The sequence below is a fragment of the Mytilus trossulus genome, chromosome 1, assembly GCF_036588685.1.
Source record: "Mytilus trossulus isolate FHL-02 chromosome 1, PNRI_Mtr1.1.1.hap1, whole genome shotgun sequence".
NCBI lineage: Eukaryota > Metazoa > Mollusca > Bivalvia > Mytilida > Mytilidae > Mytilus > Mytilus trossulus.
In genome coordinates, this window is record NC_086373.1 from 112,968,573 (window position 1) to 112,991,763 (window position 23,191).

Below are 23,191 nucleotides of genomic sequence, written 5' to 3' on the forward strand. Positions count from 1 at the left end.
ACAAGAATGCAAATACTATCATAGAACAATAATACAATGACGGGATTTATAAGTACAGAGCCACTTTATATTTATCAGGGAAACACAAAAAGTCATATAGAAAAAGCACATTAGCAATAATGATAAACAAGAATACAACAATTGTCATTCAACAATAACATAAAGACGGGATGTATACTTACAGAGTCACGTGAAATAGATATAACCGAAAACAAACTAAACAGTAAAAGTGATATTCAAAATGACAAATAAAAGAATACTATAACACGCTATTAAAATGATTCACATCGTCAGTACCAAGAATTTATACTTAAAGACCATCGTGTATTATTTGTGAAGTTGGTACGGAGTTTTTGGTGTTAAAACAAATCCAATGGATTGATAGCATCTGTCATATTTCCGACTAGGTACATGCATTTTCTTGGTACAGACATTTTCTTGGGTAGAAAAGGCTGATGTTAGCCTTGTTTTGAAGTAGCTAAACCTCTTACTTGTATGACAGTCGCACACAACTCTATTTTATTGACAATGAGATGTGAAAAAAAAACCCAGAAATTATTGGTAAAAATGTAAACAGAATAGGGGTACCACAGTTAAATTGAATTATTTTCTTTATCACTATAAAACAAACAAATATGTCCACAAAGACAATCAAGAAGGCATATAGACAAAGCAAATAAGCAAAAACAAAAGACAAGAATACAATAAAATATCATAGCACAATAAAGCAATGACGGGATGTATAGGTAACAAGCCACGTCAAATGAATATACCGGAATGGACTAAACGTAAAAGTAATAATTTAGAAAGAGAGATCAAAGAACCCAATTACTCGCTTATATGATAAACAAAGGGAATACATATACTTCAAGATCATCGTTTGTTATTTTTGAATATTTATCAACCCGGAAGTGGTATCTTCCGATGAATTCTTTTTAGAAAAAAAGACAAAACGTTCTTCGACACAACCCATGTTTATCAACTTTTTGTTTGACACTGTTGAGGTCTCACAAAGTCTGAGTAGCAGCTAAAAGCTCTAGAATACCGAATGAGTATATCATAATTGTAGATGAAATAGGTATATTGCTTCTTAGGTGAAGTAATTGATCGTTAAAAATTAAAATTGTCATTCTGGTACTCAGATAACAGATTATGTCTCAAATCTGCAGATTATTTGAATTCTAATTCTGAAGTATATTTAAATGGAACCCAATAGTAAAAGCTTGGATTGTTTATGGAAAGAACATCAGCAATATATCTGAAATTAAATTATGTGGATTTTTTTTTATCTTCTTGTTTTAGGAAGTCTAACTTATACGGAAAAGAGAATATGTTGGTAAGGAGAGGTTCACAGTTCGTTCCAACAATTTAGTGAAAAAGTCTACAAATATTCAAACAATATGTTGTGCATAAGAAACACTTGTTCCTATCTGTATCATGTTTGATTTTTTTTTATTTTAAACAAAATATACCGTATTTTGTACCAGTAATAAATTAATAGCGTGTGCTACCACTGTTATGTTGAAATGCATATATCGCCGTATTCATACATAAAGAAACTGTGAATTATCTATCATCTCTTCACGATAAATATATTAAAAGCATGCACCGGTGTCTAACCAGACAGTTCATGAACCAGAATCTAGAAATTAGTTCATCTGAAGAAACCAGGACCCTGTTGATAAATATCCCGTATCACAAATAATACATGATGGTCTCAATTACATGTAATAGTGTTGTTATGATTTGTCTTTGAATATTATTAACCTTTACTGTTTATTCCATTTTTTGGTAATAATCCTTTGACGTCGCCCAATATTTATACATCCCATAATAATGATGACCGATGTACCCATATTTTGACTATTTTATTAATTGTGACTGTTTATTTAACGCATCATGTAAATGTAGCGGAATTTGATGAGACTGTTATTAAAGTGAGAGGGTTAACGCTATAGAACAAGGTTTAATTCACCATTTTCTACATTTGAAAATGCATGTACCAAGTCAGGAATATGACAGTTCTTGTCCATTCGTTTTTGATGCGTTTTGTTTTTTGATTTTGCCATGTGATTATGGACTTTCCAAATTGATTTTCCTCTGAGTTCAGTATTTTGTGATTTTACTTTTTATAATAATGTCATTGTGTTATGGTCTTTTCTGTTTGTATTGTTGTTTTTATGTGTGCTAGTGTGCTTTGTCTATAGAGCATCTACATACCATTTTGTTTTTATGTGTGCTAGTGTGCTTTGTCTATAGAGCATCTACATACCATTTTGTTTTTATGTGTGCTAGTGTGCTTTGTCTATAGAGCATCTACATACCATTTTGTTTTTATGTGTGCTAGTGTGCTTTGTCTATAAAGCATCTACATACAATTTGTTTTTATGTGTGCTAGTGTGCTTTGTCTATAGAGCATCTACATACCATTTTGTTTTTATGTGTGCTAGTGTGCTTTGTCTATAGAGCATCTACATACCATTTTGTTTTTATGTGTGCTAGTGTGCTTTGTCTATAGAACATCTACATACCATTTTGTTTTTATGTGTGCTAGTGTGCTTTGTCTATAGAGCATCTACATACCATTTTGTTTTTATGTGTGCTAGTGTGCTTTGTCTAAAGAGCATCTACATACCATTTTGTTTTTATGTTTGCTAGTGTGCTTTGTCTATAGAACATCTACATACCATTTTGTTTTTATGTGTGCTAGTGTGCTTTGTCTATAGAACATCTACATACCATTTTGTTTTTATGTGTGCTAGTGTGCTTTGTCTATAGAACATCTACATACCATTTTGTTTTTATGTGTGCTAGTGTGCTTTGTCTATAGAACATCTACATACTATTTTGTTTTTATGTGTGCTAGTGTGCTTTGTCTATAGAACATCTACATACCATTTTGTTTTGTGCTAGTGTGCTTTGTCTATAGAGCATCTACATACCATTTTGTTTTTATGTGTGCTAGTGTGCTTTGTCTATAGAGCATCTACATACCATTTTGTTTTTATGTGTGCTAGTGTGCTTTGTCTATAGAGCATCTACATACCATTTTGTTTTTATGTGTGCTAGTGTGCTTTGTCTATAGAGCATCTACATACCATTTTGTTTTTATGTGTGCTAGTGTGCTTTGTCTATAGAGCATCTACATACCATTTTGTTTTTATGTGTACTAGTGTGCTTTGTCTATAGAGCATTTACATACCATTTTGTTTTTATGTGTACTAGTGTGCTTTGTCTATAGAGCATCTACATACCATTTTGTTTTTATGTGTACTAGTGTGCTTTGTCTATAGAGCATCTACATACCATTTTGTTTTTATGTGTACTAGTGTGCTTTGTCTATAGAGCATCTACATACCATTTTGTTTTATGTGTGCTAGTGTGCTTTGTCTATAGAGCATCTACATACCATTTTGTTTTTATGTGTGCTAGTGTGCTTTGTCTATAGAGCATCTACATACCATTTTGTTTTTATGTGTGCTAGTGTGCTTTGTCTATAGAGCATCTACATACCATTTTGTTTTTATGTGTGCTAGTGTGCTTTGTCTATAGAGCATCTACAAACTATTTTGTTTTTATGTGTGCTAGTGTGCTTTGTCTATAGAGCATCTACATACCATTTTGTTTTTATGTGTGCTAGTGTGCTTTGTCTATAGAGCATCTACATACCATTTTGTTTTTATGTGTGCTAGTGTGCTTTGTCTATAGAGCATCTACATACCATTTTGTTTTTATGTGTGCTAGTGTGCTTTGTCTATAGAGCATCTACATACCATTTTGTTTTTATGTGTGCTAGTGTGCTTTGTCTATAGAGCATCTACAAACTATTTTGTTTTTATGTGTACTAGTGTGCTTTGTCTATAGAGCATCTACATACCATTTTGTTTTTATGTGTGTTAGTGTGCTTTTTCTATAGAGCATCTACAAACTATTTTGTTTTTATGTGTACTAGTGTGCTTTGTCTATAGAGCATCTACATACCATTTTGTTTTTATGTGTGCTAGTGTGCTTTGTCTATAGAGCATCTACAAACTATTTTGTTTTTATGTGTGCTAGTGTGCTTTGTCTATAGAGCATCTACATACCATTTTGTTTTTATGTGTGCTTGTGTGCTTTGTCTATAGAACATCTACATACCATTTTGTTTTTATGTGTGCTAGTGTGCCTTGTCTATAGAGCATCTACATACCATTTTGTTTTTATGTGTGCTAGTGTGCTTTGTCTATAGATCATCTACATACCATTTTGTTTTTATGTGTGCTAGTGTGCTTTGTCTATAGAGCATCTACAAACTATTTTGTTTTTATGTGTGCTAGTGTGCTTTGTCTATAGAGCATCTACATACCATTTTGTTTTTATGTGTGTTAGTGTGCTTTGTCTATAGAGCATCTACAAACTATTTTGTTTTTATGTGTACTAGTGTGCTTTGTCTATAGAGCATCTACATACCATTTTGTTTTTATGTGTGCTAGTGTGCTTTGTCTATAGAGCATCTACAAACTATTTTGTTTTTATGTGTGCTAGTGTGCTTTGTCTATAGAGCATCTACATACCATTTTGTTTTTATGTGTGCTAGTGTGCTTTGTCTATAGAGCATCTACAAACTATTTTGTTTTTATGTGTACTAGTGTGCTTTGTCTATAGAGCATCTACATACCATTTTGTTTTTATGTGTGCTAGTGTGCTTTGTCTATAGAGCATCTACAAACTATTTTGTTTTTATGTGTGCTAGTGTGCTTTGTCTATAGAGCATCTACATACCATTTTGTTTTTATGTGTGCTAGTGTGCTTTGTCTATAGAGCATCTACATACCATTTTGTTTTTATGTGTGCTAGTGTGCTTTGTCTATAGAACATCTACATACTATTTTGTTTTTCTTTGTTGACCAATTTGTTTGTTTTATAAAGCGATTAAGATTATTGTTTGTTTTATAAAGCGATTAAGATTATTGTTTGTTTTATAAGGCGATTAAGATTATTGTTTGTTTTATAAAGCGATTAAGATTATTGTTTGTTTTATAAAGCGATTAAGATTATTGTTTGTTTTATAAAGCGATTAAGATTATTGTTTGTTTTATAAAGCGATTAAGATTATTGTTTGTTTTATAAAGCGATTAAGATTATATGTCGCAATGTGGACTGCTGTAATCCACTAATTGACATTTTGACCTTTTATGTCTGTTTTCACACATTGTTGTCAATATATTGGAATTTGTGGCGACATTTATACAAGTGAAAGGTTAAGCTAGCTATAAAACCAGGTATGATCTCTTTATGAAAATGCTTGTCCGAAATCTGAAACATTGCAATTATTGTCCATTCCTTTGATGTGTTGAGATTTTGATTTTGCCATTTGTAAAGTGAATTTCCGTTTTGAATTTTCCTTGGAATTTGGAATAGAGTTCGGTATTTATGTAATTCTACTATTTGCTCGGTTAAATTTGGTATCAATTATACATTTTAATTGCATTTTGATTTTTTTGTTTTACGTTTAAAGATATGATAAGTTAGATTCCATTCTGTTCAGTAGTTTTATTTCCTTGTTAACATCAATCGTAAACAGAAAAGCTCCTCAAAAAATTACTGCAAGGGAGTTGCCTTAACAGTACTCACTTTGTCATAAGAGATAAATATATCGTGCACTATATATATTCATCTGCTCCTTAACTTTAACATAAATGGAGGGTAACTTTAACTTTAACCCTAGACCTAACCTTAATGGTTACTGGGTTTTACAAGATTGATCAAATTTAATATTTTATGAAACTTGTTGGTATAAATCTTAATCAATTGACTGGCGTAACTACAACGCGGCAGTAAAAACATTGAATTAAAACATTTTTCTCATCTTGTTGCTAGGAAACAGCTAGCAGCTAAAAGGTTTGAATAACGTCGCTACTTGTTAACATTTCATTAAAATTCGTTGCATCATCAATACCAATAAAGGAAAACTTGAATGATTTTAAAAGCTGCTGACCATTTGACATTTGAATTTCATTAAGTCTTTGATCAATCTTGATGTTTTAATTGATATATAAATGTTCACAGAACTCTTTCTACTAAAATGTACAATTAGTCAAATTAACTTGTTGTTAGAACATGGACTGTTTTGTGGAAATTTAGAAATCAACACAGTTTCACGCATAGATTGTCGTCATTGAAGAGATGAGGTATATGACGAAATAAGTCATGAAATTTGTGACGTAGGCTAATAGTTCATTCCCATGTAATGAAGCGTTCTTTATCGTTTACATGTTTCAAAAGCATGACATGCATTATCACTTTCAAAGACATCAAGCCTTCAACTCTACTTTTTAACAAATGTCCATATAGTATGTTCGGTTGTTAATACATACATCAGAGACAACAGAAGATTTACAGGCATTTCTATTATAAAATGGTGGATTTAACCTGGTTTTATAGATTTAAACCTTTCACTTTGTATGACAGTCTCATTAAATTCCGTTATATTTACAGTACTATTGATGGCGCGCGAACTAAACGACATAATAAATGAAATAGTCAAAATATGGGTATAGCAGTCATCATCGTGTCACAATTTTAAAAGAAACAATTGCTTTGCGTGTCTGACATCCGAAAATTGTATACGTCACATATTTTTGTCGTTCAATGAGTATATTGAACGAGTAGATGTATAAGTTAAACATATCCAATATAAAATGAAGAATAGCCTTATATCAAAGAAGAAACAGTTGCCTTCTTGTCTATCACTTAGATATTTCAAAACGAGCTTTGACTTCATACTTTACAAAATCAAGATGGCATCAACCGTTGACGATGTCAGGAATGTCTGATTTTAATTGACAATCTCAGAGAACGGTTTTGAGGTTTGGTAAAAATGTTATATTTTTTAAGGGCCAGCTGGAAGACACTGACGGGTGCGGGAGTTTCTCGCTACATTGAAGACCCATTGGTGGCCTTCATCTGTTGTCTGTTTTGTGGTCGGGTTGACACATTCCCCATTTCCATTCTCAATGTTATGTCATACATTGGCCGATAAAACAATGAAACTATATAAATATCAATCATGAAGATAATCAAATGAGTCGAAGTCATCAATAACTCGTTATGGAGAAAATGTATAAATGTGCAGGTAATATAATTTTTTATATTGATCCTTGAAGTTGGAATTGTACGCTAACCACTACATTTTCCTATACGAATAAACACTCTAGAAATGTAATGCACATCACCATTACCTTCACAAAGTTGACATGTTTTAGCACAATTAGACATTTGTGATATTTTTAAATAAAAGTATTAATAGAGAGCCACAAAGTAAAATGATAACAAAATATCAAGAGGGTGATGTAATACGTACGAATAGATCGACAGATAATAATGTCTTGATGTCAGGTGAGAATACAAAAGGGAATAAAATGTCAAGAATAAATAGAAATGCAAAGGTGGCTATAAAAATACCAAACTGGAAATAAAAATACCAAGATAGCAATACAAATATCGTGTGAGAAATAAAACACCAAGGTGCAAAATGTATACCAAATCGGCAACAAAAATACCTTAAGGACAATACAATTAGGGAGGTATTAGTACAAAGTATCAAGATACAAAAGAGCAATTGAAATATCCAGAAGACCAGGAAAATACACAGGGACAGAACAAATACCAATGTTAACAACAATTTCCACCAAGAGGGCCATGAAAATATGAACGGGGCATTAAAAAAGTACCTAAATTTAAATACCAAAGAACCAATAAAATTCCAAGGGGAAATGCCAATGGATCAATTGAAGATCTCGAAAGGGAAATACATAGGGAGTAATAAAAATTTCAAATGGGAAGTAAAAAGTCTTTATTTAAGACGGACCGACGATATCATAACAGATATTCAGTTACATTTTCTAAAAATAGATATTTATCATATGTGGTGCGAATGTTCTTAAACGAAACAGAGACGTTTGTTAAATACTGTAGTATAAAAACAATACGTTTACTCAAAGAAAAGACCAGATTGAAAAGCTTGTACATATTGTATCTATAACCTAATAAACATTCTGATATATTCCCTTTGTGTAAAAGATTGATGAATACGATTTCACTAAGCTAATAAAGTAACCTAATTTGCATATTCTTTCAATATATAATCAGATTATTGGAGGGTCAATATGGGGAATAACGGCAACAGTAGTATACTGCTGTTCAAACTCATAAATCCATTTGTTCGTTACAACATTTCTACTTCCCAACAATAAGTGTATTTCATGGTATTTCAACAACTATTGATAGAAATATGTTGAAGCCTGACGAGGGTACTTCTAACAAATATAGATATGTTAGCAGAACCGCTAGCTTGATAGGGCACTTCTTATAAAATAATACCATTGTTAACAGAACTACAGTTGTAAGAAATATGTCAAAGCTTGTTAAGAGCCATCCTCATAACTTTACGTTTGATAATAGAACAAATATTGTTAAGGACAATTGAAACTCATTCCACATCGATTTTTCTTAATTATTGATGAGAAGCGACGGTATTTGGTCAGACAGAGTACAAGTGTCACTAGTATGAGAGTTCTGTGTCAGACAGAGTACAAGTGGCACTAGTATGAGAGTTATGTGTCAGACAGAGTACAAGTGGCACCAGTATGAGAGTTATGTGTCAGACAGAGTACAAGTGTCACTAGTATGAGAGTTATGTGTCAGACAGAGTACAAGTGTCACTAGTATGAGAGTTATGTGTCAGACAGAGTACAAGTGGCACTAGTATGAGAGTTATGTGTCAGACAGAGTACAAGTGGCACTAGTATGAGAGTTATGTGTCAGACAGAGTACAAGTGGCACTAGTATGAGAGTTATGTGTCAGACAGAGTACAAGTGGCACTAGTATGAGAGTTATGTGTCAGACAGAGTACAAGTGTCACTAGTATGAGAGTTCTGTGTCAGACAGAGTACAAGTGTCACTAGTATGAGAGTTCTGTGTCAGACAGAGTACAAGTGGCACTAGTATGAGAGTTCTGTGTCAGACAGAGTACAAGTGGCACTAGTATGAGAGTTATGTGTCAGACAGAGTACAAGTGTCACTAGTATGAGAGTTCTGTGTCAGACAGAGTACAAGTGTTACTAGTATGAGAGTTCTGTGTCAGACAGAGTACAAGTGTCACTAGTATGAGAGTTCTGTGTCAGACAGAGTACAAGTGTCACTAGTATGAGAGTTCTGTGTCAGACAGAGTACAAGTGGCACTAGTATGAGAGTTCTGTGTCAGACAGAGTACAAGTGGCACTAGTATGAGAGTTATGTGTCAGACAGAGTACAAGTGGCACTAGTATGAGAGTTATGTGTCAGACAGAGTACAAGTGTCACTAGTATGAGAGTTACGTCAGACAGAGTACAAGTGTCACTAGTATGAGAGTTATGTGTCAGACAGAGTACAAGTGGCACTAGTATGAGAGTTATGTGTCAGACAGAGTACAAGTGGCACTAGTATGAGAGTTATGTGTCAGACAGAGTACAAGTGGCACTAGTACGAGAGTTATGTGTCAGACAGAGTACAAGTGTCACTAGTATGAGAGTTATGTGTCAGACAGAGTACAAGTGTCACTAGTATGAGAGTTATGTGTCAGACAGAGTACAAGTGGCACTAGTACGAGAGTTATGTGTCAGACAGAGTACAAGTGTCACTAGTACGAGAGTTATGTGTCAGACAGAGAACAAGTGTCACTAGTATTAGAGTTATGTGTCAGACAGAGTACAAGTGTCACTAGTATGAGAGTTATGTGTCAGATATATTTTAAGTGTCATTAGTATCAGAGTTCTGTGTCATTTAGAGTGGTGATACTATGTCATCAGTGGTGATCTAGTAACGACAGTATAAGAGTTCCTTGTCAGACAGAGTTTTATTGTAATTAGTATGAGAGTTCTGTCTGTGACAGTATTTAAGAGGGGTGATATAATGGCACATGTGTAAAGTTTATATGTCAGAGTGCTAGTGTGTGCGTTCCATCTAGAGGCACTAAATAAAGATAGTTTGTGTCTCAGACAGAGAGGTGAGGTGGTATCACTAGAGTGGGAATTTCTTTTTAGACAGTGTGCTAATGGCACTAGTGTGTGCATTCCTGTATAGGACAGACATGTAAGAGTGTCGGTGTCAGATGGTCGAACGCCACCGGAGTGAGATTTTCTTTGTCAGGTAGAATGATGTACAAGTTGCACAGTTGTGAGTTTTTTTATGCAGTAATCATATATCAAGTAGAAATATTCGACCATTGCTTCTATACATGGATTAAACATAACATTACATTTGAAGAGTTACAGGTAATCGCAAATAAACTCATTGAGTCCTAGGTTTTACAAGCCTGATCTTTCCACTAATACTGTTTGGATTTTAATACGCGAATTGTTTTTACGTTATTTTGGATAAATCTTTTGAAATTTGTCTACGCATTGATATTTTGAATAATTAATTAAATAAAGTGCAAGACAGTAAGATGATTATGCAATACCATTACTTTAAAAGATCCCCACGTCATTTTTCAACCTTGTGACATTTTATTTATTTATTTTAAGTGACGTTCTCCAGAATTTGTGAACATTAGTTGATCGGAGGTTAGGGAATACTGTCAATTGCTAAGATAATTAGTGATTTAATTTCTGCAATAATTTGAATTCCACCATTGAAAACTTTAGTGCTAATTTTATTGATAAAAATGAAAATGGGTTCTTAAGCAATATGTGAAAACATAATGTCTAAGTAAAATATTATTCATATGTGTGACGGTTGTGAAAGAATGGATAGTACAGAATGTTCAGTTGTCTTGCCATTCAATATGTCTTATTCAGCCGAAATATTGGCTTTGTTTGATGAAATATTTGGCGTCGATTTGAGTTATACCAATGTTATCTTGACAATTGTATATATTCCTGTTTTTCTTCTTGGATTTGTTGGGAATATAATATTTGTTTTACTTGTGTTTGTGTATCAACCATTGAGGAATTCTGCCAATTATTATTTGTGTAACATGGCTATCAGCGATCTTTGTGGTAAGCCAATTATTATCTGTCTAACATGGCTATGAGCGATCTTTGTGGTAAGCCAATTATTATCTGTGTAACATGGCTATCAGCGATCTTTGTGGAAAGCCAATTATTAACTATACAACATGGCTTTCAGCGATCTTTGGTATAAGCCAATTATAATATGTGTTAAATGGCTATCAGCGATCTTTGTGGTAAGCCAATTATCATCTGTGTTTCATGGCTATCAACGATCTTTGTGGTAAGCCAATTATTATCTATGTAACATCGCTATCAGCGATCTTTGTGGTAAGCCAATTATTATCTATGTAACATGGCTATCAGCGATCTTTGTGGTAAGCCAATAACTACATGTGTAACATGGCTATCAGCGATCTTTGTGGTAAGCCAATTATTAACTATACAACATGGCTATCAGCGATCTGTGGTATAAGCCAATTATAATCTGTGTTAAATGGCTATCAGCGATCTTTGTGGTAAGCCAATTATGATCTGTGTAAAATGGCTATCAGCGATCTTTGTGGTAAACCAATTATCATCTGTGATACATGGCTATCAACGATTTTTGGTATAAGTCAATTATACGCTGAGTAACATGGCTATTAGTTATTTTTTGGGTAGGCAAATTATTATCTTTGCAACATGACTATCTGCAATCTTTGGTATAAGCCAATTGCAATCTGTGTAACATGGCTATCGGCGATTTTTGGTGTAATTTGGTGTAATCCAATTATTATCTGTGTTACATGGCTATCAGTGCTATTTGTGGTAAGCCAGTTATTATATGTGTAACATGGCTGTCAGCGATCTTGAGGGGGGAGCCAATTCTAATCTGTGTAACATGGCTATCGGCGATCTTTGGTATAAGTCAATCATCATCTGTGTTACGTGGCTATCAACGATTTTTGGAGTAAGCCAATTATTTTAAGTATGCCATGGCTATCAACGATCTTTGTGGTAAGACAATAATTATGTCTGTAACATGGTTATCAGCGATCTTTGTGTTACGACAATAATTAAATCTATAACATGGATATCAGCGATCTTTGTGGTAAGCTAATAATTATCTGTGTTACATGACTATCAGCGATATTTGTCATAAGCCAATTGTTATCTGTGTGCCATTCTTCGTCAGCCACGAGCCTTTAGGTATTACACATATAACATCATATTTCGAATTGCCCTATAGTTGTCCCTATAGTGATTTCCATAATTTTGTGATTTTTTTAATGAGTTGTTCCAGCATTTAACACGTGTCTGGTGGAGTAACAAAAATGAATTAGGGTATATTTGAATAGATTTGTTTAGATTCTTTATGACTGCGGTTAGAATAACATAGATCAGGGGAAATACATATCGTTGCATCTATATTTCAGTGAGTTTGATATGTGTTCCTATGGCTGTTGGTCATGCTTTATACGTCTATATTTCAGTGACTTTTTGATATGTGTTCCTATGGCTGTAGGTCATGCTTTATACATCTATATTTCAGTGCGTTTGATATGTGTTCCTATGGCTATTGGTCATGCTTTATACGTCTATATTCCAGTGAGTTTGATATGTGTTCCTAATGCTGTTGGTTATGCTTTATACATCTATATTTCAGTGAGTTTGATATGTGTTCCTATGGCTGTTGGTCATGCTTTATACGTCTATATTTCAGTGAGTTTGATATGTGTTCCTATGGCTGTTGGTCATGCTTTATACATCTATATTTCAGTGAGTTGGATATGTGTTCCTATGGCTGTTGGTCATGCTTTATACATCTATATTTCAGTGCGTTTGATATATGTTCCTATGGCTGTTGGTCATGTTTTATACATCTATATTTCAGTGAGCTTGATATGTGTTCCTATGGCTGTTGGTCATGCTTTATACATCTATATTTCAGTGAGTTTGATATGTGTTCCTATGGCTGTTGGTCATGCTTTATACATCTTTATTTCAGAGAGTTTGATATGTGGTCCTATGGGTGTTGGTCATGCTTTATACATCTATATTCAGTGAGTTTGATATGTGTTCCTATGGCTGTTGGTCATGCTTTATAAATCTATATTTCAGTGAGCTTGATATGTGTTCCTATGGCTGTTGGTCATGCTTTATACATCTATATTTCAGTGAGCTTGATATGTGTTCCTATGGCTGTTGGTCATGCTTTATACGTCTATATTTCAGTGAGTTTGATATGTGTTCCTATGGCTGTTGGTCATGTTTTATACATCTATATTTCAGTGAGCTTGATATGTGTTCCTATGGCTGTTGGTCATGCTTTATACATCTATATTTCAGTGAGTTTGATATGTGTTCCTATGGCTGTTGGTCATGCTTTTTACATCTTTATTTCAGTGAGTTTGATATGTGTTCCTATGGGTGTTGGTCATGCTTTATACATCTTTATTTCAGTGAGTTTGATATGTGTTCCTATGGGTGTTGGTCATGCTTTATAAATCTATATTTCAGTGAGTTTGATATGTGTTCCTATGGCTATTGGTCATGCTTTATACATCTATATTTCAGTGAGTTTGATATGTGTTCCTATGGCTGTTAGTCATGCTTTATACATCTATATTTCAGTGAGCTTGATATGTGTTCCTATGGCTGTTGTTCATGCTTTATACATCTATATTTCAGTGAGCTTGATATGTGTTCCTATGGCTGTTTGTCATGCTTTATACATCTATATTTCAGTGAGTTTGATATGTGTTCCTATGGCTGTTGGTCATGCTTTATACATCTATATTTCAGTGAGTTTGATATGTGTTCCTATGGCTGTTGGTCATGCTTCATACATCTATATTTTAGTGAGTTTGATATGTGTTCCTATGGCTGTTGGTCATGCTTTATACATCTATATTTCAGTGAGTTTGATATGTGTTCCTATGGCTGTTGGTCATGCTTTATACATCTATATTTCAGTGAGTTTGATATGTGTTCCTATGGCTGTTGGTCATGCTTTATACGTCTATATTTCAGTGAGTTTGATATGTGTTCCTATGGCTGTTGGTCATGCTTTATACATCTATATTTCAGTGAGTTTGATATGTGTTCATATGGCTGTTGGTCATGCTTTATAAATCTATATTTCAGTGAGCTTGATATGTGTTCCTATGGCTGTTGGTCATGCTTTATACATCTATATTTCAGTGAGTTTGATTTGTGTTCCTATGGCTGTTGGTCATGCTTTATACATCTATATTTCAGTGAGCTTGATATGTGTTCCTATGGCTGTTGGTCATGTTTTATACATCTATATTTCAGTGAGTTTGATATGTGTCCCTATGGCTGTTGGTCATGCTTTATACATCTATATTTCAGTGCGTTTGATATATGTTCCTATGGCTGTTGGTCATGTTTTATACATCTATATTTCAGTGAGCTTGATATGTGTTCCTATGGCTGTTGGTCATGCTTTATACATCTATATTTTAGTGAGTTTGATATGTGTTCCTATGGCTGTTGGTCATGCTTTATACATCTTTATTTCAGTGAGTTTGATATGTGTTCCTATGGCTGTTGGTCATGCTTTATACATCTATATTTCAGTGAGTTGGATATGTGTTCCTATGGCTGTTGGTCATGCTTTATACATCTATATTTCAGTGCGTTTGATATATGTTCCTATGGCTGTTGGTCATGTTTTATACATCTATATTTCAGTGAGCTTGATATGTGTTCCTATGGCTGTTGGTCATGCTTTATACATCTATATTTCAGTGAGTTTGATATGTGTTCCTATGGCTGTTGGTCATGCTTTATACATCTTTATTTCAGTGAGTTTGATATGTGGTCCTATGGGTGTTGGTCATGCTTTATACATCTATATTCAGTGAGTTTGATATGTGTTCCTATGGCTGTTGGTCATGCTTTATAAATCTATATTTCAGTGAGTTTGATATGTGTTCCTATGGCTGTTGGTCATGTTTTATACATCTATATTTCAGTGAGCTTGATATGTGTTCCTATGGCTGTTGGTCATGCTTTATACATCTATATTTCAGTGAGTTTGATATGTGTTCCTATGGCTGTTGGTCATGCTTTTTACATCTTTATTTCAGTGAGTTTGATATGTGTTCCTATGGGTGTTGGTCATGCTTTATACATCTTTATTTCAGTGAGTTTGATATGTGTTCCTATGGGTGTTGGTCATGCTTTATAAATCTATATTTCAGTGAGTTTGATATGTGTTCCTATGGCTGTTGGTCATGCTTTATACATCTATATTTCAGTGAGTTTGATATGTGTTCCTATGGCTGTTAGTCATGCTTTATACATCTATATTTCAGTGAGATTGATATGTGTTCCTATGGCTGTTGTTCATGCTTTATACATCTATATTTCAGTGAGCTTGATATGTGTTCCTATGGCTGTTTGTCATGCTTTATACATCTATATTTCAGTGAGTTTGATATGTGTTCCTATGGCTGTTGGTCATGCTTTATACATCTATATTTCAGTGAGTTTGATATGTGTTCCTATGGCTGTTGGTCATGCTTCATACATCTATATTTTAGTGAGTTTGATATGTGTTCCTATGGCTGTTGGTCATGCTTTATACATCTATATTTCAGTGAGTTTGATATGTGTTCCTATGGCTGTTGGTCATGCTTTATACATCTATATTTCAGTGAGTTTGATATGTGTTCCTATGGCTGTTGGTCATGCTTTATACGTCTATATTTCAGTGAGTTTGATATGTGTTCCTATGGCTGTTGGTCATGCTTTATACATCTATATTTCAGTGAGTTTGATATGTGTTCATATGGCTGTTGGTCATGCTTTATAAATCTACATTTCAGTGAGCTTGATATGTGTTCCTATGGCTGTTGGTCATGCTTTATACATCTATATTTCAGTGAGTTTGATTTGTGTTCCTATGGCTGTTGGTCATGCTTTATACATCTATATTTCAGTGAGCTTGATATGTGTTCCTATGGCTGTTGGTCATGTTTTATACATCTATATTTCAGTGAGTTTGATATGTGTCCCTATGGCTGTTGGTCATGCTTTATACATCTATATTTCAGTGCGTTTGATATATGTTCCTATGGCTGTTGGTCATGTTTTATACATCTATATTTCAGTGAGCTTGATATGTGTTCCTATGGCTGTTGGTCATGCTTTAAACATCTATATTTTAGTGAGTTTGATATGTGTTCCTATGGCTGTTGGTCATGCTTTATACATCTTTATTTCAGTGAGTTTGATATGTGTTCCTATGGCTGTTGGTCATGCTTTATACATCTATATTTCAGTGAGTTTGATATGTGTTCCTATGGCTGTTGGTCATGCTTTATACATCTATATTTCAGTGAGCTTGATATGTGTTCCTATGGCTGTTGGTCATGCTTTATACATCTATATTTCAGTGAGTTTGATATGTGTTCCTATGGCTGTTGGTCATGCTTTTTACATCTTTATTTCAGTGAGTTTGATATGTGTTCCTATGGGTGTTGGTCATGCTTTATACATCTTTATTTCAGTGAGTTTGATATGTGTTCCTATGGGTGTTGGTCATGCTTTATACATCTATATTTCAGTGAGCTTGATATGTGTTCCTATGGCTGTTGGTCATGCTTTATACATCTATATTTCAGTGAGCTTGATATGTGTTCCTATGGCTGTTGGTCATGCTTTATACATCTATATTTCAGTGAGCTTGATATGTGTTCCTATGGCTGTTGGTCATGCCTTATACAGAGTGTGGATTTATGGAGAGTTTATGTGTAAGGTAACAGCTTATTTACAAGGTAAGCATCACAGATATTCAAATTTTCGTTATTGCACGAAGTCATCTATCACATACGTCTATTGCCACTGCAATTATTCGTTAATCAGCAAACGTCGGGGCACTCGTGGTCAATAGATAATCATCAAAGATCATAGGCGATCAAGATCACATAGCAACTCAGAATATCGGTTACAAACAAAAACTCAGGGACACTCAGTCTGGTTAAAACTCCACACAAAAGATAATCACTTAAAATGAAATGTCATCATGGACAATCAGGATAATTATACAACTTAAATGATTCTGTTGGGTTGTTCAAACGGAGGTCGTACACACGTTTTTCTCATCTTAAAGATTGCTCCTGTCACTGCTATTACACTCCAATAAATCACAAAAAGAAGTCTTCGATTCCTAAATCAAAGTTAGCGTTGTTAGGTCCGACTATCTTGTCATCCTATTGCAATTAATAGGATCTGGTATTGTTTGCTTATACGTGTAATAAACTTTAGATGACCTCTGCATCAGATAGTATATCAGAGTATAATGCCAGATAATTATCGATATCATCTGTCTTCGTACCATATTTATTACCGAACATGTAAAACGATCCTATTTATTTCTATTTATGAGGACCGAGAAAACACGTTTTCATGTTCTAATTTAATATAAGTTAGAAAAGAGAATAAAACGTGTGCTAGTGATATTGTATTTTATGAAAAGTTTTATCGGTGAATTTCAGGCCAACAAAAGTGTTGATTATCATTACGTATGGAGTATGGATTAAACTGATTTCCTACATAGGAAAACAATCTTTTTATCTTGGTAAACTATTTTAGTGCATTTTATTAAAAATAGCATGTAAACATTTTTTTAAAAGGAGATGTGCAAGTTCGACCATATATACTCAATAATTGATCCTTCATCAGAAAGAGACGGGTCATACACTCTGTGTTCGTAATGTGGTATTATTTAAGAGAGAATCATATCAGTAGAAAAATGTACAGGAATTTGAACAACTTCATATCACTGCACGGCTTTCAACAATGAGAAAGTTAAAAAAAAAACATGTAAAACGTAGCAACAGGTAAAACATTACATGTCCGTGGCTAGGCTCGTGGCTTACGAAACGTAGCAACAGGTAGAACATTACATGTCCGTGGCTAGGCTAGTGGCTTACGAAACGTAGCAACAGGTAAAACATTACATGTCCGTGGCTAGGCTCGTGGCTTACGAAACGTAGCAACAGGTAGAACATTACATGTCCGTGGCTAGGCTCGTGGCTTACGAAGAATGGTACATAAAGTATGTCTCATAATTACACATGTTTGTAAATACTCAACCCCTTTCTAACCTTAGACAGGGTACAAAATTACAATGCAACAAAATGTAAAATCCCCTGGAACTGAAGGCTAGTCTACAGTCCAGGTTCAACTACTTAATAACCTTGTTTTCTCAGAGTTTCCATAAGTTGACCGTACAAAGTTTATGTTTTTATTTCTTTCAGGAGTAACTGTTGCTGCCAGTATTTTTACGATATCAACATTAAGTGTAGATAGATTCTTGGCTATCCGCCATCCAATGATATTCCGTCGAGTGAGTAACACTAGAGCCGCTACCAGAATTATTATAGTGATTTGGATAGTTTCTATTGTGATCATGGCGCCACTACTTATTGTCAAGAAAGTGAACACCTTACATCTATTTGAAGAACCAATACATTTCTGTCATGAAATATGGCCGCATATCACACATCGGCAAGCTTACGATATCTGCTTGTTCTTGTTTGTGTATGTTATACCGGGTATTGTTATTTTCATTGCATATAGTCTTATTGGTAATAAATTGTGGACTGAGGATAAAAACCTACAGCGAACAGAGTCGGAAACGAGTAAAGGTATTGGGAGACATGTTATGTCCGGGCGGAAGCGAGTCGCTAAGATGTTAATAGCATTAGCAGTATTATTTGCCGTGTGTTGGTTGCCTTATTATGTTGTTAGTTTGTACTTAGATTTCACAACAGAAGGTGTCAAGAACTTTTTGCTAGTTTTGCCGTTCACTATATTGTTAGGGCATTCTAACAGTGCTTTCAATCCTATATTATATTTCTATTCAAGTCAAAGTTTCAGAAAGTATCTTTACAGAGCTTTGAAATGTAGGTCAAATAGAACTAAGCGTTCGCTTGCCGTTCGATATACCCCTGCTCAAAACAATAAACACCAAGATGCAAATGTCAAACCTCGCATACGAATTTCAAGTACAGGAAGTTTCAAGTCTTCGGGTACTGGAAGTTTCAGATTTTCAAGGTCATCAAACACGAGTCTTAAATCTTCGAACTTGTCAAGTCGATCACGTGACAGTAGGAGTGACAAGAAACGTGAATCGGATAAAGATACATTGATGATCGAGAGAAAAAGTTATACTCTTCCTCTTGTCATTATGCATGGCAATGGCGGGAAAAGATTACTTAAAGCTCATAAAAAAGAAATTCTTGATACCTCATTAAGTATTCCCTCCACAATCAATGAAGAGAGCAGCCGACTAGGATCAATTAGTCCTGTCAATGTAGTAACTACTTTTAAAGCTGATATAATGCCAGAGATAGAGGAGGCACCTGAAGATATACAGCTGTATCTCAGCGTGTCTAAAACAGAACTGTCACTCAAATACATTGACAGCGAAGAAGAAATAGACGACGTTTGAATTCCATTGAAATTCAATATTAAATTATATTTTGTGGAAGTTGTTTTCTTTCGCATTATTTTATAGCTAGATCAGTGTCACTCGGCCATTTTATTAACCATGCTAACACGTTTAATTCAAAAAGTTAGATCTGGTAATTAGGAAATCACAAAAATAATTTTCATGGTATAAACCAAATAATAAATAGAAAAGTCACGGAAACTGCAAATCAAACATGAATTATATATTTGAAATGACTATCGAATAGCCAAATGATTAGCGTGTTACTCATATAATATAATTCTAGAACGTGTACAGTTCATTTCATACATTAAAAGAATGAGGAAATACTAATTAAAGAAACACCCAGTTCCAAATAGAATACAGAAACCATAGACGGATCCAGAGGGGCGCTTTGGTTGTAAAATTTGGTTTAGGGTATCACTAAAGCATGACTGTAGCGGACTTCTGGATCCGCCACTGGAAACAACAGAAGCACTTTGACATTCGAGGTAAAAAAAATGCTTCTCATATTACAGATTATGGAAATAAGAGAAACACAGGTACATGCGAGTTCATTTCGTTTGCGCCAAACAAAACTTTCAATTACGCCACAGACAATATTTCATTTGCGCCAATAAAAAAAACATTGCATTTGTGCCTATACTACAGGTCGCTAGTTAAAAATGGATATTTTTTTCAATACAGACCTTTATTACAAACTTTAACACACAGATGTACATAATTATTTGCGTAATACACTAATTCTCATATAACCGTGAAATTCCGTGTCATTGGGTTTTAAGTATCTGAAAATTGCTTATTTTTTTGTTTCTACAAGCTTTAGGGTGTTTTTTCATGCCATCATTACCAAGAGAAAAGAAAAAAACTGACAGCAAAGGATAAAATGATCCAGAAATTTCAGTCTGAAAACATGGAATGTAAAACAGATGCAAAAACGTCATCTATGTCATAATTTATATTATATATTTTTGTACTTGCAAATAGCAGTGAATTATTTGTTTATACCAAATAACTACTACCAATTTATAATCACTAAAACATATAATGTTCGGTCATACTTTTCTTTCCGAGCTGACTTGTCCAGTTTTAAAATCCCGATATTTTAAAAATTGTCGTATCCTTCAATGTAATTTACGAGTCCAAAGGCCTATGACTATGGAAACACATAACATAACAGACAATAAGTAACTTTTACATGTTCATTTTATCCCTATATATCTATATTATAGAGAAGAATTAATTTTGACCCATAGTTCAAAGTGAAAATAAAACTAGAAACAAAGCATTCATAAGTTTTGCCTGTGTCAAGTTAAGATTGTAATCATACGGGACGTCGTTCCAAACAAATCCATCATCTATACATCAAGTTACAGCGTGAATCTTTAATTATTAACTCTAACAAGGATAGAAAAATATCAGAATCTTTTCATGAAACTAATATGACTCTCAAAAATATCAATTGAAAGCCGCAATGTAATCTACGAGTCGTAATCTACGAGTCATGCTATCACTGAAAAAGGGTGTATCGATGGAAAGGGAGTGTAACGCATATACATATCTTTCCTTTCGAGCACCTCTTTCAATTGGAAGTTCCATTGGCGGCATAATTTGAATTGATGACAAAAAAATAACTCATCCAAATTGTTTACAATCAGGTAAGTCAAAATAGTTTTCCATTCATATTTTAATACATTTAACATATAATTTATATATATCTTTTCAAAATCAATTGTTTGTTTTGCCTTTGCAATGTTAATTAGTTGATGATCATGCGTGAAGAATATGCGATCACAGTGCAGAAATGACACAATTACTGTCCCGTAAATTTCTATGTTTGTCCCGTAAATTACAAGAACTTAATAAGTAAAAAAAATGAGGTTAGACAGGTTATATGACTACGAATGAAGATTATTTTAGAACATACATAGACAGCAATCTTCTTAAATTGATCAGAAACTAAACGAAGTTATCAAAACACTATACAAAGATGAAGAATAATACCTTAGTGCAGAATGTTAAAAATAAATTTTATCAAGTTGTACCGGTTGTTATTTTAAAATCATCATCTTTTATCTTTAGCCTGTCATTCTGTAGAATATCTGATTGGTATATGTTTTTATTTAAAATTTGGAGAATAAAATATGTTTGTTTGTGATTATCAATGACAAAAATACAATGACAATTGTTCCTGTTTGTAGTCTCGTAAACTACATTGTAATTTGATGTGCACAAATCTCATCTGTAAACGATTTTTTGTTCTTTCATCAAAAACATCAGTCAAAATTATTAAATTCATTTGTTTGGCTATTTTTTTAAATTATTTTTGAGGTCAAAAGGCGAAGTTTAAGTCACAAAGGATGAAAGAATACAGAGAAAGGAAAAGGCATATCTAGGAGAGCACCGGTTGATACAAGAAAGTAATAGAACCAGAGAATATTATAAACCAACAAGTCAACTTAACAGTAAAGGGAATAAGTTGACACCAGATGTCCATCAAACTGAGATTGATGCAGTTGAAATACCTAACAATGAAGTACAAAAAAATGTATCAACAGAAAGGGAAATATCTTTAGGGCATCAAATAAGGATAGGGTCTTATGTAGTTGCAAAATATGACAACATCGTTTTGAATGGGTAAAGTGTTAGCAATAATTGCACCTGAAATGAATATATATGTCATGCATCGATGGAAACTGGAAGTACATTAATTATAGATGGCCTAGCACAGAGGATATTGACGTCTGGATAGATTCCACAAAGATACTTTGCGGAGTTAATGACCCTTTGTACTATGACAGGGAGATCTAGGAGAGTTTTTGTCTTCCAAATTATTAAAAAATTCAAGATATTGCTGAATCTGAGAGACGTTTCAGTAAATATTTACACTCATAATGCCTTTTGTATACTTAAAATTCAGGACTTTTGATACGACGTCTTTGGTGGATATAAAAAGTAAAATATTTTGACTTTTATCAAAAAATGTAATTTACGAGCCAATGTGAAAAATCTGAAAAAAATGACCTTATAGCGATGTTTTTCACCAATACAATTTAACAAGTACTTTAAATAAGTGAATTTGACTACTTTAAAAGTAAAGTAAGATCTCTGCAGGGTCAATTTAATAATTGTAATCTACAAGCCAAAACTATGTAATTTACGAGACATTATTTTATATGCACAGCAAACAGTTCAGTACATTCATATTGGATTTAAACAATAAATTATCAAATTATGACCCTTAGTAGATGTCTGAAAAGCTGTTGTATTTCTTTTCATTCATGTCTTTATTTCCTCATAATTGAGGTACAATGAATACATACAATTAACTAAATATCAGACAACACAAAAAAATAAATAAACGAAATAGGTACACAACAGTTTTTCTCATATACATACAAATATATACACTTTGGTCTCTCAGTGTTAAGGCCTTCTATAATCTCGATTGATGACATATCATGTATTGCCTAGCCTGACACAACGGCCATATAATGCTAAGCACTGAACCACATGGGCGTGACATAGTCTCTCAAACTCAGAATGTTCAACACTTAAATTTAATGGAATTCTTCCGAGCAAAATTTGATATATATCCTCATCGTCATATTCACTTAGCTCAGAATAAAGTTGTAGCGGAAAATTCTCGATGATAATATCCCACCACAATTCGCGCAGCTCTAAAGTGCAAATGCAGGAACAGCATGCATGTACATATACATCACTAAAGTCATTTTCGCATTCGACGC

At 33.8% G+C, this 23,191-nt stretch overlaps 1 protein-coding gene across 1 annotated transcript; it reads left to right on the plus strand.

The window, feature by feature from the left end:
- The first annotated feature begins 16,685 nt into the window (after positions 1-16,685).
- LOC134706091 (QRFP-like peptide receptor) lies at positions 16,686-19,442 on the plus strand. Its single transcript, XM_063564803.1, has 2 exons — positions 16,686-16,761; positions 18,247-19,442. The coding sequence occupies exons 1-2, from the start codon at positions 16,686-16,688 to the stop codon at positions 19,440-19,442; spliced, it is 1,272 nt and encodes a 423-aa protein (XP_063420873.1).
- Positions 19,443-23,191: the final 3,749 nt, after the last annotated feature.